This window comes from Eutrema salsugineum, unplaced genomic scaffold (genome assembly GCF_000478725.1).
Source record: "Eutrema salsugineum unplaced genomic scaffold, Eutsalg1_0 scaffold_2, whole genome shotgun sequence".
NCBI lineage: Eukaryota > Viridiplantae > Streptophyta > Magnoliopsida > Brassicales > Brassicaceae > Eutrema > Eutrema salsugineum.
The window spans coordinates 3,764,539-3,781,412 of NW_006256829.1; the positions used below are offsets into that span (position 1 = coordinate 3,764,539).

Consider the following 16,874-nt stretch of genomic DNA (forward strand, 5'->3'; position numbering starts at 1 on the left):
GGTAACGATTAAGCTTATATAAAGTACTGTAAAAAGGCAGGTTTTATCTGTAGTCGACAAAAGGCAGAGGCTGATTAACCTAGTCAGCAATCACAGACATAGAATCTTTCTGCAACCAAAAAACGTTAAAAAGAGGCTTCTATAAAAATTTAAATTCAGAAGGTTCAGCGCAACTCTAGAATGTGACAAAGGTCACAAGTAAGAGTCTGTAAACTCAGTTTCCAAAGCCTAACATCAAGAATTTAGTTAAGCCAATGGTTTTTTTGTTTGTTTCTAAGAGTGCCAAAAAATTCATAAACATTCTACAAGTGTGAAAAACCAAACAGAGGGTTTTAAACCTTTTAACGATCCAATCACCTCCACTTTTCGCTCAGTTCCTTCTTCTCTGAAAGGACCCAAGTGATGTAGATAGCTGCAACAAGTGCTACAATCGTGATCAAGAGAAGAGCGTAGCTGAAATCATCGGTCAGTGAGTCGTAGGTCTTTGAAGGAGCAAGCCTTGTGTAGAAGAGATCCACTCCATAGGCAAATACGTGTGTTGTTGACTCTAGCTTGGCTGGAGCTGTTACTATGCCTCTTAGACCTTCTACTTTGAGGGAATGTGTTATGTACGACTGTCAAATATGGCCAGTGCATCAGAATCAATACAATCACTAATACTAGGACTGGGCAAAGAAACCAAACCAGGTATTGCCCACTCCTAACAAACTTATGGAAAATGGGTATATGTCGAACCTGAGGGATGATGGGTAACGAATCTGTGAGAGGGATGATTCCTTCTTCTTTCTCAGCTTGAGACGGGTTAAGTGTCCGGCGTGGATCCACAAATCGTTTATCAAGTGCCAATATCTAATCATTCATATGAACAGTTTTAAGTATCAGTTTTCCAATCCATGGAAAAGGTATCTATATATGATATAAAAAAAAAAAAAGTGCAAACCTGATCCCCTATGGTACCAATGAGAAGCTGCTTTGAAGTTATACCCTTTGCTGTTGACGTCACCGCGATGGTTTTCACGGACTGAGCAAAGAAGTATGATTGTGATTTTGTAAATACCTCTGGTCTGGAGTATGAAGAGATTGGTGCTGTTAGATTGTGCTTCCCCAGAACGAGTTTCCAGACATTTTTGTTTTCCTGCAAATAAAATTTATATTGGTTTCACAGAGCGAAGAACACTCAATCAGCTATTAATTTGTTTTGGTTAGAATTCATACCGCCCGAGACTGATCATAGATCTCAACGACTGTAACCTCGTACTTGTGCGCTCGAAGATTGAAGTAGTGGTAAACAACCCAATTCTCACTAAATACCTGCAAACATTTCAAGGGTAAGAAAGTTGCATTGCATCTGTTACAAGAAATTAGATGAACTTGCATGAGCACTTACCGCATGAACCGGCCCTTGACAGCCTTGATGTGATAAACGGTGTAGTATACGCCCTGTGATGGTGTCAATGAGGTATACTACAAGTGTTGACTCCTCTGGTGTAGCTGAACCAATCTCACCAGCGCCTTTCGGTGACACAGTGGCCACAAACAGCAAGTTTCTTGATACATATTTATACAACAGGTCTTGGTCTGTGTTGACTTTGGCTTGTGTATGAACAACCTGGAAATACAATCAAACGCAGGTCATAATTAATAAACGAAACATTTAATGAACTTCCCAGAAATGGCTACTCACAAAAGGAAACACCATAATATGTGTAAATGTTTTTGAGAAAAAACACTAACAATCAATAAAGAAGCAAGATAAAAACTGATTTAGAAACAAATATTTATACCTCATTTGGTTTTCGTGTTAGAGTTGAAATAACTTTCTCTGATTCTGAAGGAAACACAACAGTCCAAAGTTCCCTGGTAGTAAAGCAGTACTCATCTGCAGTCTCACTAGAGCAACTGCTCTTCATTGCGTGTCCTCTGATAATACCTTCATCAGCCTCAACAGTGTACCAGTATACATTTTGAAACTCGTGTTGAAAGATGCTGAGAGCCTCTGAAGTTTTCGGGTACAAGTGGACGTGCCCATTGGTATCAGCTATTAGATGTAAACGTTGTTCCGTTGAATCAGTAAATGGAAGAGGCATAACTTGCACAACAGAGTGACCCATATCTGATGAGCTAATCTCCTTTCCCGTGTACACATCTACGAATGAAAGTACACCGGGCGCACTTGAATCTGATCCGCACCTGCCAACTACAAGAACAGAGGGATTCTCGTCCATGGCGTGATGATGAGGGACCTGCCATTGGTACAAGCTAATACCGCTTGGGCGTTCACAGGTTTCTGATTTGCTCGGAGAGTTTAATAGCATAGACCAGACAATCCTCCCATCTCCAGTGTGCAGAGCAAAAAGTTTTCCAGCTCGAGTAAGTGCTATGAATAATTTCCGAAAGCCATTATGGTCACGGGTAAGTTTGTTCCTCCCAGAACTCTTCATCCTCATTTCTTGAATTGCTGCCACATCCTCTGGGCTTGCTAGCAACAAGGTTCCCTTGAGCTTCAGCATGTGTCCCTTAAAACAAAACCAGAAAAAGTTCAATTGATTAGGGTGAGAAAACCAGAAGACGTCAAATGCACAACTCCAGGGAAATTAAGAAAACCAACTTAGTAATCTAAGAATAGTCATACCTTAAGCCAATCAAAGAGAGTGTGCTCCACTTTTGCCACTGATACACCATCCTTTTCCACAGGGAGTTCTGCCGTTGTAACATCGGTCACTGAAGCCAGGCCTTCTTCCCTGCTCCAAACAATCGCCCCTTGTTGCAATAACAATAATGAGTGATCTTCCATTACGATAAGCGCCCTAAATCCATTACTCCTATCAGTCCTGATATAGTTGTTTATGAAAACTTTATGCACACGCCCCCTATGTTGGTCCATTTGAATGCTCTCTCTAAGCAATACAGTATCCAAGTCATCAACAAGTTTCACCATGAGGTGAATCTTGCTCCCTTCATGATGAACCGAGGCAAAGGCCACCTGATCGTCTGCAACTGGAAGTGAATCACTCATGGCTGTTTCATCAGATAATGAGTCTACCACCTCCAACTTTCCTTCGCCACCAACCCTCACAAATATAGTGCGTTTATTGACTTTTACAGCAAGCATATTGCTAAGAAGAGGTGATAAAATCTCAGCCTTTCCAGAATCCTCAACAAGATCTGAAATAGAGGTCTTCTGGAAGCTAATATCTCCATCTAGGAAGCCAATAGTAACCAAAATTGACCTCGTTGAATCAAGTACAACAACTTTATCGCTTGAAACTGATGAAATTTCGCCAGAGAATCCAGCAGGGAACGCCATATTTTTTTGCGCCACTACCTCTCCACTTTTGGAATCAATCTGATAAACAACAGCCTCAGATGAATTAACGAATCCCAGCACATAAATTATACTACTTCCAGGAGGTTGTAGAACCCGCTGAACTTCAAACCTGCAGGAGGCACCATAAAGCACATCGAAAATGTTACTAAACGCCAATAGTATTATAATATGCATATCTGCAGTCTGCACTTGAAGCAACTTAATTCAAATATAAAGAAAAGGCTATCATTACCCTTCCGCTGTGAAATCCTTTTTCCAGAGGACCTCACCATCTATAGCAGAAACAGCATGAAGGTACCCACCACCGAAAACAAGGATCGGGTAGGCCTTGTCAACCTTCAAATTTGTCTGCAAGATAGCTCTAATTGATAAACAAGCAACCAAGGAAATGATGACACAACTAAGATTTCAGAAATGTCGCTCTTCAATGCCCTAAAGATCGAAGTAGTTTTCTTATAATGATAAAATGATAACAACAGTTGCCCTCCTTTTAAAGCATATAACAAAACTAGTAGGCTTATATTACTAACCGGCACGGATAGCAGTGACTTTGAATGCTGTGCACCATGCAGCGAAGTTTCCCAAACCATTTGGCCATCAGGAAGGTTCCAGGCTCTTAAAGCACTTCCTTCTGATGAAAGTGTGATGACATCTGAAAAGATAATGTGAAGCCAAGAAAATAAAGTTGAAGACTGTGGTACAATATCGTTTCACGTGAAAGCAAATATAAGGTTTAGTACATCCAGACAAAATTCCTACATTTTCCCAAGGCAATATCAACCCCATCGATAGCATCATTTGTCCCGAGAACATGCCTCCAAACTGCACAGCAAACAAGAAAGCAAAGTAAATAATAAGGAACCAAAAAAAAAACGAGACAGGGCGGTGACAATCACAGTGGAAGATATTTCAAGAATCGGCATGGATAGCAAATATATGAACATCACTATTCTTACATATCTCCCCATGTCTGAGATCAAGTGAAGCAACAACATTCTCCTCGGTTGACACGATTACACGCTTTCTCCCAGTCTTCTGAGTGTGGAATACTGCGTGCTTCACTTTCCCAATGTAACGTTGGTGCCTACGCAAAACAAAATTTGATTTTTTTTTTCAATTAAACACTTACAATTCCACCAAATTTTAGTTCCTTCACTCCTATTTCCTTTGAAAGCAACATCCATACACAGCAACAAAAATAGAGAGTAGCTTTGCCCGATCGCATCTCAAATTCACTGGCAATCGAAAACTCAATGAACCATATTGTTACACAATTTCTCTAGCTAATGAGATCTAAAATACTAACTGACAGATTATAGATACACTACGGATTGGATTAATCTGATTGGCGAAATTGATAGTTCGACTTCTAAATCCAAACTTTCAAACCATTAAAAGTTTCGAAGACTTCACATAGCAGTAGTAAGCATTCGGAACTTTCTCAGCTAATTTACTCCATAGAAACAAATAGAGATAGACAGAAGAAATCGGATGAAGAAGAGACGAGTTACCAATCCATGAGGCCGACTTGATCTTCGTACAGGGAGAAAGATACAATTGCAGACGATAAGAAGAGAAGAAGGAGAAGAGTAAACCTAATCGCCATAGCCATGGCGATTGCTGACTAATTTTCTTCTGGAAGTGGGAACCAGCAGATCTGGAAGAGGGAAGTGAGTTTTGGTCTAGAAGGAAATCGTGAGGAGCTTTAACAAGCGAAGGTCTTCTCTCTTTTTTTGTTTTGATTTTTTTTTTTTTTCTGACGAATAAGCGAATAAAATTTTAATTTTATTTTGTTGGCCTCGCAAGCCAAGATTTTTCTCTCCACCTTTCTAATTGTTTTATTCGATCGGATATAATCCATGAAAAATATATATTAGATCGGATATATTATCTCTCTTGGCCAACAAAAATAAAGTAAATATATCTCTTGTAATTTTTTTTTGAGTAATATATATATTTACTTTACAACCATGGCGACTTGCATTAGTATAACAACAGTGTTTCTTTTGTAATGAAAATAGTATTCCATAACATATATTAATCCTAGCTAATCCTAACCCTCTTCAAGGTTATATCTAAGAATTAGACGTGTTGTTGACCAAAAAAGATTGAGATAATTATGTGGTTTCTCCATTAAAAATCATCATACAATCATTTCTTTCTCCAACAATCTTATGTTTATTAATAAGTTGCGAAAGGCGCAATAACCGAAATTAGAGAATTAAGAAAAGCTAATCACGACGGATTATTCTGTATATCCGTTAGTAATAATAATCCAACGGAAAGACTAATTACGATGAGATATACATGATTACATGATTTTAGGTAGCGTCTTTGGTCCTAATTAGTACGTACTAATTTTCCAAACCCTCATAATCAGCCTAGTTAAGTAAACAGGCCCATGCCATTGCAGCTGAGAGTCTGAGAGTGTTAGAGTGATCATCTTATATATAAAACTTGGCCAACTCTCTCCAGTTGAGTGACACATCAGCGCTGGAGAGAACGCCACCTGTCATCTTCAAATTTAATAAAATAGTTAATTAATTATATTTAAAGCAAACACAATAAAACATATTAAAAACATATTAAAACACATTAAAAACATAAATAAATATTGATATATATATTTATATTAGAATAAATTCAAATTTAATTTAACTATATACAAACTTATAAATATTATATAATACAAGACTTTTTAAATGCACAATTCTATTTTTTTAAATGTTTTAAACTTCATTTATAAACTAAAAATATAATTAAATTTTAATGCAAGTGAAAAAAAAATTATGAGACTAAATAAGTTAAAATTTTTTAAATAATCTTATACAAAAATTCAACTAATAAAATTATAAAACACAAAACATATTTAATAAACTATTAAAAAGATAAAAGTTATTAAAAATAATAGTAAAAATAAAGATATCCACATAAAAATGTCATCTATGGTTTTTTTTAAGTAATAAAAAAGATGAAATCAATAAAATATATATAACCAAAAAAAATCAAATATTAAATTAAAAAAAATTAACAAATATTATATTAATATGATTTACAAGAATAAAAAGAATATAAAGATCGAAGAAAAAATGAAACTATTTAATACAACTGGTGTAAAGGAGATTACATATAATATATCATCAAGAAGAAATATAAAAAAATATAATTATTTTAGACAAAAATACATTAATAATAAACTTAAAGTTCAATACAAATTATTTAAAATATAAATTCAAGCATACGTATCTCCTAGTATTTTCTAATAATAGGAAATAATAAGATTGCCGAGTGCTGATTGCTGAAGCGGTGAAGCCTCAAGGATTAGAGAAAGCAACTGAGCACGACGAACCTTATCCGTTCCAGAAATCTTCGAGCAGTGGCAATGGAGGACAAGTCGCCGGCGTTACTGATCTCTGAAGATTTATCCCGGAAAATAGTCTCTCTCGCCGCCGGTGAAGCGCATACTATTGCTCTGACTGGTAAACAAAATTCCAAAGCTTCATTTAGTAGATAGCGAGATTCCTATGTTTTTTTTCTTCTTGAGCTGATTTTTTATTCTTGGTAAAAATTTCAGGCGACGGAGATGTTTACTCCTGGGGAAGGGGGATGTTCGGGCGTCTTGGCACGGGTATGGAATCGGACGAGCTTGTTCCAGTTCGAGTCGAGTTCGAAGTCTCAGATCAAGCGATCGGAGATCGGGCTCGAATCGTTGGTATTGCTGCTGGTGCGTATCACAGTCTCGCTTTCTCAGGTGGTTTCTTCTATTCATATGTCTGAATCACTTTTCCTGATTTGATCAGATGTTTTATTGAGAAATTGGTGACTGTGATGATGATCGAAAGATTCTGTTTCATGAAATTAGCTCCCCTGTCTGCATCTATGAACGAATCATGGTAATAATGATGATGTGTTAGCTTAGTTAAGTCTTCGTTCTTGTGAGTTTCATCTGTTGGTTGTGTCGGAGTTTCTACATTTTGTTAATCGAGAGGGCTTGTGAGTTTAGTGTATAGGATCATGGACTTCAAGAACGAATGTAAGCTTGCTCATGTGTATGTTTTTGAACCTGATTTGATATTGATCTGTATTGACCATTCTCTTGTCTTTTGTTTCTTTTGCCTTGTAAGCTTTTGGCAGATGATGGCTCGGTTTGGTGTTGGGGTTATAACATTTGTATCCTTTATAGGAATCTTACCATGTCTAGCTTGATATGATTTTTTCTTATCAATACATTTTTTTTATTTTGGTCTGCATTGGCTGCTACAATCTATAATTCCTTGACTGGTAAATAGATGGCCAACTAGGTTTTGATGGGGAGAATTCCTTGGCACCACGCTTGATTAAAAATTTCTTAGAACAAGAAGCATCTAGTTCTTCACTCAATGATTCAGGTAGAGAAGCTAGATCAGATTTAAAGGTATGGTCCTGGAAACGCTTTCTTAGTGTTGGTTTATAATTCAGAAGCCTGAAGCACAACGATTTTTCGTTACGCTTGGTAGGTTTGTGCTGTCAAGGCTGGATCCATGATGTCGCTTGCCATTGATAATCTCGGGGGTCTGTGGATGTGGGGGAATGTTCCACCTCAAAACGGGGAACCTGAGCCTCGGTTGTCTTTTACAAGCATCCCGATTCCATTTCCTGTACCCGAGTTCCATGGCCAGACTGTTTTGAAGGTAGCATGTGGGGATGAACATGTTGTTGCCCTTGTTGGTCCCAAGGTGATTAATAAAGACAATGGTTATGATGATTATGTGTTGTATTCTTGGGGCAATAATCATCATGGCCAGTTAGGGCTTGGGGATAAAGAAAGCCGTGCAAGGCCTCATATTGTCGAGACATTTAACCAGAACTCTGGTCTTACAGTCTACGACATAGCTTGCGGTGCTCATCACACAGCTCTCCTCACCTACAGAAAGGAAACACCAAAAGGACCAAGCATTTGCTGGACATTCGGTTTTGGAGAAAATGGTCAACTAGGTCACGGAAGTACCAAGAGCTCATCGATTCCAGTGCCAGTTTCAGAGCTCTCGGAACACGCTTACTTAGTTTCTGTAGACTGTGGGTTGTTCCACACAAGCGTGGTGTCATCTGAGGGATACGTGTGGTCGTGGGGAATGGAGAGAGGACTAGGGTTATGCCCTGATGTGAATTTCGCTGAAGTGGAAGCAGGAGACGACAGTGTACCAAGAAAGATTTCAGGCGTGTCAAGATTTCGTGACCCGGTTCAGGTTTCTTGCGGAGCTGCACATACAGTTCTTGTGGCAAATGGTGGTTACAAGCTGTGGTCTTGGGGAAGAGGAAGAAATGGAGTGCTCGGGACCGGGAATGTTATGGACAGTTATGTTCCTACTCTCGTCTTCTGGCCGAATGAGCTGAAACCGGACAATGAACAAGTACCTGAACCTGATGCTGGCAAAAGTTCATCAACGGAGGAGATTAAACGGCTTGAATCAAAGCTAATGGTGATGGAAAGATATGCAAGCATACTTCATGGATCCATATTTGGAAAACCTTTTAATGAAGAGGAAGATATCCCGTATTCATTACGGGTTTCTGGGTATTTCGATATGGGAAAAGAGTGGGGAGAGATGCTGGAGAGTGCAGATAAGAGTCAGCTTATGAGGCTTCAAGCTTTCTATGAAGACATGATTGGTAGGGTTAAGGACAAGGTGTTGCAGAGAAGGATTCAGGAGATTATGAAAGATTGTCTTCAATCTTCAGCATCTAAACACTAATAGTATCACCTGTTGTGTGCTAATAGCCTAATACCTTCTTCAAGAAGCAGAGAACATATGTACGTAAAAATCATTTCGTATAATTTACTAGAATTTGTTGATTATGGAATGAATTTTCAGCAAATTGTTCTCATAATCAATCCATTTAAAAATACTCTTTTAGTTGAATATCCAATGAAAATTTAGCAAATTGTTCTCAAAATTTGTCACTATTATTGATAGCATTGTGTAATCATATGCCTTATACTATCAAATTAACTTGTAATTAAATATATGTAAATCATTTTAGAAAGCGTGGATGACACATTCTTACGTTCTCATAATTAAGTTCTTCCACAACCTCCTCAGTCCTCATCATGTATATAATTTTCAGAAATTTGTTTTAGTATACTACTATTGAATAGTTCCATAACTTCTCCTTTTTTTGTACAGAGTTTTACAAACTTCAGTCCTTTTATTTTAGTGAATTTTCAATTTTTTTTGGAAAAACTAAACTAAAAAGGTATTGTCGAGAATGCTTCATGGAAATCCTTATCTGGGAATTTGTCCACAGAATATTTTATTTTACTATATTTTATAAAAAAAACTGTTGCCACTGTAGTATCACATCATCCAACAACCAGTGCAGGACAAGAGAAATTTATCCAACAACCATTGCAATGTCCTTTCATATTAAATTTTCCAATAAATAATGTCAATTTAATCAATTCATTGCCAACTCATTATTAATGTATCTAAAATACAAATCTATATATTTCATTCGAAGTTAAATGTTAACGTTCAAAGAGAAATAATGTACGCGTTCATGGTTTTGTATAAGTATTGTACAGTTAGTCTAAAGTTAACTCGCATGTTTTTTTCTCTCAAGCATTTTTACAGAAAACCCTTTATAAAAAGTTACACATTTTCTTATTAATAGTTAATTTCAAATATTAGTCATATAATTGATTGATTAATAAAAATTTGGATTTTAAGTTATATATTTAATTTATTTTTAGTATTCATTAAGCATTATAACATTAAAAAATACTTTAATAATATACATACATATTATTTATTGGTTTAATATTTTATGCTCTAACTTATTTTTTATAGGCTGAAATGAGCGTGAAAGGGGTCATTTACTAGTTTGATTTAGAATTTGATAAATCGTATTGATGATATAAAATAAGAAATAAAATAGAAATGGTCATTGAAATTGCCATTTATTTATGGTAATTTCCTCAATTTTAAATTTATCCTTCCGAACACTAATCTTTTTTTCTTTTGACATTCCTAACACTAATCTATGATTGTCTACCAACTATTCTCCTATAACCGGTTAGACATTACACGTTGAATACTACTCTATTGTCTAGCACTTTTTTGACATTGGGTTTTGCATATAATAATAAGACGTAACATTAATAAATCAAGTAGCACTAACCCAAGATATTTATACAAATCAATAATTAAAAGCAACCTTGAAATGGCAATAGGCAAAGAAAAAGCTTTCCACAAATAATACTGTCTTTTAAAGGCACGTATTCGAGTTTATTCAATTGCACTTGATCATTGCCATGCGTCTTTAATCTGTTGTTCTCAGTATCCTCTTTTTTCTTCGTGATATTTTACATATATACGACAAGAAAAAAATTAATTATGATATATTTCAAAATACAATATAAGTATATATTTGTAATTTTATTAATACAGAAAGACAGTGGACAATAAATTCTTAAACTCCATTGATGGGCTTGGCTTATTCATAAGATAAAGGTGATTTCTAAACATATGTTTCTACATTTTTAGGTAGGTTGAGATAGTTTCAAACGTTAACTTTTTATTTGCCTTTATATGATAACTTTTTCTTTATAATATGAAATTTTAAACTGAACATTATAAGTTTCAAAAAAGAAGGTTCACCAAACTTGAACTCAAAAAAAAAAAAAATTGAAATAAGGTTTACCAAGTGTAAACGCAAATTGCAATGGCGCGTGTGGTTACAGGTTCGTAAACCGGATGAATAAGCCAACTAATCTACAAGGCGCGCTAACCGACCGTTAAATCAGTTTTAATAGCTATTCTAATTATTTACGCAGATTCGAGACAAATGGTCATCCGTCACAGCCAATTAAATTAATCGAATAAACGTGATTAACCTGCCGACTTACTTGATCTTTAGATATTTAGAACAAAGCATATTTAGTGGAGAATATCAAGTGGTTCAGATACCCTTTTATTTATATAACATTTTCAGCATTTTGTAAAGTCATTTTTGACGATTTTGGTCGAAACCTAAAAAAAAAGTAATAAAGGAGTCAATGATTCCTTTTCCGTTTTTGGAGTTATGCATAGTACCGTCATTAGACACATAAATTTTGATTTAAGAATTTCAACACCTCACAAAAGATATGCAAGAAAGTTATGTCGGATCCACCCTAGATTTGCGTGGTATAATGTCGGTTAATTAAACCAAGGAATAAATTCATTTATTCATAAACGAATAAATATACATATACAATAGTTAGTGGGTGAATAGGTAGGGCTATCAGGCTATGTGGATCTAAAATCAAATGCAACTGATCAGATTAACCCGAACCAAAATCAAATCGAAGTAAGAAAACTGATCACATCGAATCAACTTATATTAGACGAATCAAAATCCAAAATTAATTAAAACCAATCAAAAACATATCAGGATTTCAGGCATGATATATTTATATAATCTAACATATTTTCAACTAAATCGCAATTAGTATCAGAATAAAGCATAGCAAATCTCTAAATACCATATATCCCGCTGCTTTGATTAAATCTTTAACCGTTAGTTTGAACTTTGTACCTTTGTAGTTTCGGTGAAAAAGAAACAGTGTTTTGATACGCATTTAATATGCATTCAGACAATTTGTAAAACTCTGTCGGAGGAACCTCTTTTAACAATAGAAAATATATAAAAATCCAAAGATGACTATTTATTACATTTGGATTCTGGGATTTAGATTATACATTTTTAAAAAATGTTGTAGGTTATGCATGTCGGAGATTCAAGGTTTAAAAATTACGGTTTAAAGGAGAAAGAGAAGAGGTGATTCGAATACTTGAAAACTGTAAAGCTAAGATATCGTTGATTTTTTATTTTTTTGTTAAACATCGCTGTGGTATAAATTCTTCTAAAGATACTATCACGTTCAATCCAATAATTCTTATGCAATGGTTTGCTTCTACTGACTTATATAGAATTATATCACTCGAGATCATCAACTGGCTCGTGCCTCGTAGGCTCGTAGCATTGGTGTGAAGTGGGAAGTGATTATAATCTTGTCAAGCATGGATTCTATTCCTCAAAGCTCGCTTGTACGTCAGAATAGTACGCCTGCATTATTGCATATGTATCCGTTTCTAAATAAATCACGTTTTTCTATTTTTCCATATGCCCAAATGTCGCGTTTTGATGTCCAAATAAGGTATTCGAAGTATCAGGGGACGTTTTCATGCACAACTGTAAGATGATATAGTCTATATAAAGTTCATGCTTTGTTTTCTTTTTGTTTTGTCGGCTAGTTCATTCTTTATTATATGATCATATATATTCACTAAAGGATATTTGGATGTAAACCCTGATGAAATCCGTTAAAGAATATCCACCAAAGATAAATTGAAAAGGCAATGTAAAACATCTAACAACTTACAGTGAAAAATATCATTTAAATTTTTAGATATATGATATATATATATATATATATTTTTTTTTTGTCGTCTATCATTTTATATTTTAATATTAAATATTTCTGATTTCTCTCTGTTGACTAAAAAATGGCATATATTAGTCACCAATTCCTAACTAACAAAGATATAGTATGGATAATTATTCCATGTCCCACACTCTCTCGCAAGAGAGTCTTAGGGGTAAATCGAAAATCTTTCATATACGTTTTAAATGGTTGCCAGTGACATCATATTGTATTTTTTAATTTGTTTATAACATTAGTCTTTATCCACCACATAGGATGAATGAAGCTTCGAAATAGTAGTATGAAGTCGAAAAATCATTTTCAACAAAGAAATATTATGTTGAAATCTAGACAAACTTTTGCAGTTTGCAAACTGTTGGATACAATTTACTTTTGGGGTTTGCAAAATGCTATATACGTTTTACATTGATTAAAGTCTAAAGAGATAGTAAATCCAGCATAAATCGACATGTAAACTTGAATGACTAAGACAGTTTAATATCATGGGTATTCCACTTTAGAACGAGTAATTTAAAAATCATCACAGCTCTTTTCCATGATTGTAATTTATAATGTTCTTAAAACGAGATCTTGGAAATTGAAAAGACTAGACATGTCACATTCTTTATCCTCCCCATATTAGAATCATTCGATTCAAAAATAAAAACATTCTTATTTTGTCTTAGTAATAACATTTTCATTTTTTTTTATAGAAGTGCCTTTGAGTTTTACCGAAACATTCGTTTTCAACCAATATTCGTAGATACTATTCATCATGCTTATTCGGTAGTAATAGTTATCAAAATTTTACAAAGAAAAAAGTTAGGAAATTCCCAAATTATTTCGAAATGTTCACATGTTCTTAGAAATTTTCAAAATTTTTAAAACTTTTACAGAGTTTGGAAAATTAAAAAAAAAAAATCGGAAACTTTAGAAAATTGTTTCTTTTAATATATTTTGTCTCCAAACAATTATTTAGACATAACCAGATTTGTTTTGTATTGGTAAATTAAATAACGAAAAGAAGTTACCGAACAAATTCTTCTTTCTTTTACTTATCAAGTACTACTGATCATGTAAGTTTTTTAAAAATATTGATGAACAACATAATTAAAAAGAGTCTTATATATGTATTAACATATATATCACACTATAATCGAATTGAAGTTTCGTAAAATCAGAAAATTAAAATCATCGGTGGAGTCAGCTAGCTATTAGCTAATTAGATATCGTTTCGCATAAGCTTTCCGTCCTCTTTTTAATTTTAATTTTAAACTAAACGAGTTGTGTGATGCTATTATTCTGTAGGCGATATTGTATGATGAAATATATAAGTGGGAATTTTGGTCATAATCATACTAAGTGATATCACTGATATGATAACAATATATTGCATGGATGTATATGGCTGTGTACGTGATGTTTGCGTCAGCTTGGACAAGTTGCTCTCGCTTTGTGTTTTTCTTTTTTTTTTACCCTATCTCACATTCTCCATTCCATTTATTCCGACCAAACCAAAGTTAATGATAGTGATTTCTGATTTATGATTACTAGTTAAAGGTAATTTTTTGTTTTTATCTGTCAAAAGAAAAAAAAACACGCAACAGTTGTGAACTCCTAATGATTTGTATTATTGCAATATCATAAAGCTAGTGGACTTTTATTTATCGCTTATTCACTTGATGATACTTACAAAAAAATCACTTTTTTTTTCCTCTTCTTTTCCGACAAACAAAACCGATATTAATTTATATAAAAAAACACAAATAGAGTTTTGTACACGTATCATTATGGAGCTCACACACGCACCCAAAAAAAAAAAAACCCCTCTCTTAGCTAACACAAACAAAATAAAAAAAGAAAGGGTTCATAATCAAAGACGTGATTACACAAGACATTAGTTATATAATAATGATACCAAAAAAAAATTATTAAAAAACGTCGTTAGACTTAGATATCCCATGACAAGCCTTGGTTAAAATTAGTGATATTTCCGTAGCCGTAATTCTCTTCCGACCACTGCCCCCACGGCGGAGGATACAAACAGTAGTCCACTGAGTCAGAGAACACGAAATCGCTCCCGATATTAGCTGAGTCAACGTCGTAACTCGCTCCTAGACTTGGCAGCTCCACGATCTCATCGAGCTCCTCTGACTCAGTCCTCGAGAGGTCCATCACTAACACGAGAGACTCAAGTGAAGAAGTAGAAGACGAAGAAGACGATGAAGAAGACGTAAACGACGACGTAGTAAGTGGTTCCATGTGTGCAGCTTTGAGAGCTGCTGTCTGAATGTCTCTAGGACTTAGCGAGACGGGTCGAGGGAACGACTCGGCGAGTTCAGGGAAGTTTAGTATAGCAGAGGATCCTTTAATGCTCAAAGCAGCCACGTCGTGTGCACGCGCCGCCATCTCCGGCGTCGGGAAAGTTCCGAGCCAAATACGAGACTTCTTCCTCGGCTCACGAATCTCCGACACCCATTTGCCCCAATTCCTCATCCTCACGCCGCGATAAACCGGGTGTTTACCGGAGTCTCTAGCCCGTTTCGTCTTCTTCTCGTTTTGCTCTGTTTTGCTCTCGTGACTCGCTGAGTCAGACGCCGAGTTTGAAAGCTGAGGCACTCTCTCGGAGCGGAGGTTGTAGTATTCCTCCACGAACGTACTCTCTGAAGCTGATGCAGCCATTGTAATATTCAACAGTCTCTGTTTTTGCTTGTTATTTATGATTCGGATCCCGAGATTTATGCAAAGAAAGGAAAGATCTTCAGGGGAAAAATAAAGTTTTGAGAACTATTCAAAATGAGGAAAAAAAACAGGGGCAGTGAAGTGATATGCTGAAATGAGAGAGAGAAACAACTTTGATATGAGAAGAAGAAGAAATGTTGCTCAAATTTTTGTCTATCATTTTTCTCAGTCACTCAAAATATTTATATGCATTAATATTTTGGGTATGGTTTGGAAGAGAGCGAGGGAATGGGACCAAAACAATGCAATAAGTCTATTGAATAAAGGAAATGGACCCAGTGACTCTATTTGTTTTGTTTTTCTTACAGACCCACTCTAAATTTATTTATTAGTATAAAACAACACACTTGGAGTCACTGTTTGCTTTGATATCTTCCGGGTTTAAGAAAAAGAAAAAAAATCAGTCTTCTTTTAGAAAAAGATTACGAGACTACCACATTTAGAATGGCAATATATTGAAGTATATATATATATAGAACAACGACTTTGTCCCGCCCGGGTACGTAAATTTTATAAAATTTGTCTCCGAGAGGAACATGGTGAGACAAGCTTTTTAAGATATTTATCTTTTATCTTTTATTTGTGTGATAAGGAAATTTTCACCCAAGTTTGACTATTTTATTATCTTTTACCCTGACAATCGACTCAATCGATCATAGTGCTTTTCATGACAAGAACATATATATAATACATTCGCATTTACATACATATATGATATACTTGCATATGCTTGCTCATGTGAAGCTAATCTATGTATCTAAATGTATGATTGACAACAATAAATAAAAAAATCCATGCCATGATTGGCATTATATTTTTAATTAGAATTTTATATTATTTCTAGTGCATACTACTTGTCTTTCAGATTGTGGTTTTCTATATAAGCATGTATTTAAAGCCATAGATATATGATATAAAAGAATTAAAATTAAAGTTATTTTTCATCTCTTGATAATTTTGCCATGGTATCAAAGTATTAATCAATTTCTAGACACTTCTAAACGATTACCATAGAAGACCGAACGACCCGAACTCTAAAATCAAAACCAATTTTACCCAGCTATGAATCCTTGCAATACAGAAAAATGTTATTTCTTAATGTCATCATAACTTTCACGTACTAACTTATTGATACTGAGATTTATTTTGTGGTTATAAAGTTTTTGAAAATAATTAATAAACAAAAAAAAATCGTTGCATTTGAATTTGTTTATCTTAGTTAGTATACCAGGGTTTTAATAAGGAAATGTTTCTTAACCATATGTCTGGATTCTGGAAGCTCAGTTTTAACATTTTCTCAAAATGTTTCTTTTTTTTAGTTAAAATCTCACAAAATTAACATTTTCTCAAAACGAAATT

The 16,874-nt window shown here is 34.8% G+C and overlaps 3 protein-coding genes across 5 annotated transcripts; 1 reads left to right on the forward strand and 2 right to left on the reverse strand.

The window, feature by feature from the left end:
• Positions 1–123: 123 nt before the first annotated feature.
• On the reverse strand, positions 124–5,086 carry LOC18017148 (ER membrane protein complex subunit 1). The gene is made up of 12 exons (XM_006399600.2): positions 4,840–5,086; positions 4,285–4,412; positions 4,088–4,150; positions 3,859–3,980; positions 3,561–3,676; positions 2,633–3,437; positions 1,785–2,516; positions 1,388–1,609; positions 1,216–1,311; positions 941–1,135; positions 736–849; positions 124–614 (listed from the first exon to the last, which is right to left on the reverse strand). The coding sequence occupies exons 1-12, from the start codon at positions 4,938–4,940 to the stop codon at positions 354–356; spliced, it is 2,955 nt and encodes a 984-aa protein (XP_006399663.1). The 5' UTR covers positions 4,941–5,086; the 3' UTR covers positions 124–353.
• Positions 5,087–6,604: 1,518 nt separating this feature from the next.
• LOC18017149 (ultraviolet-B receptor UVR8) lies at positions 6,605–9,184 on the forward strand. Of its 3 annotated transcripts, none has more exons than XM_006399601.2 (5): positions 6,605–6,807; positions 6,903–7,079; positions 7,463–7,498; positions 7,618–7,742; positions 7,825–9,184. In XM_006399601.2, the coding sequence occupies exons 1-5, from the start codon at positions 6,711–6,713 to the stop codon at positions 9,058–9,060; spliced, it is 1,671 nt and encodes a 556-aa protein (XP_006399664.1). In that variant the 5' UTR covers positions 6,605–6,710; the 3' UTR covers positions 9,061–9,184. The 3 variants fall into 3 exon arrangements, with proteins under 3 accessions (XP_006399664.1, XP_006399665.2, XP_024011783.1); XM_006399602.2 differs by having other exon boundaries at positions 6,622–6,807; positions 7,453–7,498; XM_024156015.1 differs by having other exon boundaries at positions 6,630–6,807; positions 6,903–7,052; positions 7,453–7,498.
• A 5,459-nt stretch (positions 9,185–14,643) lies between these two features.
• Positions 14,644–15,566, reverse strand: LOC18017150 (dehydration-responsive element-binding protein 3). The gene has a single exon (XM_006399603.2). It carries the CDS (start codon positions 15,453–15,455, stop codon positions 14,724–14,726), a length of 732 nt encoding a protein of 243 aa, XP_006399666.1. The 5' UTR covers positions 15,456–15,566; the 3' UTR covers positions 14,644–14,723.
• Between the last annotated feature and the right edge of the window lie 1,308 nt (positions 15,567–16,874).

Coding starts and splice junctions, on each gene's coding strand:
- LOC18017150 (XM_006399603.2), bottom strand. CDS start 15,455: ATGGCTGCATCAGCTTCAGAGAGTACGTTCGTGGAGGAATACTACAAC.
- LOC18017148 (XM_006399600.2), bottom strand. CDS start 4,940: ATGGCTATGGCGATTAGGTTTACTCTTCTCCTTCTTCTCTTCTTATCG. Junction 4,413..4,839: donor CAAGTCGGCCTCATGGATTG/GTAACTCGTCTC, acceptor TGTTTTGCGTAG/GCACCAACGTTACATTGGGA. Junction 615..735: donor CGTTACCCATCATCCCTCAG/GTTCGACATATA, acceptor CATATTTGACAG/TCGTACATAACACATTCCCT.
- LOC18017149 (XM_006399601.2), top strand. CDS start 6,711: ATGGAGGACAAGTCGCCGGCGTTACTGATCTCTGAAGATTTATCCCGG. Junction 6,808..6,902: donor GCATACTATTGCTCTGACTG/GTAAACAAAATT, acceptor TAAAAATTTCAG/GCGACGGAGATGTTTACTCC. Junction 7,743..7,824: donor AAGCTAGATCAGATTTAAAG/GTATGGTCCTGG, acceptor TACGCTTGGTAG/GTTTGTGCTGTCAAGGCTGG.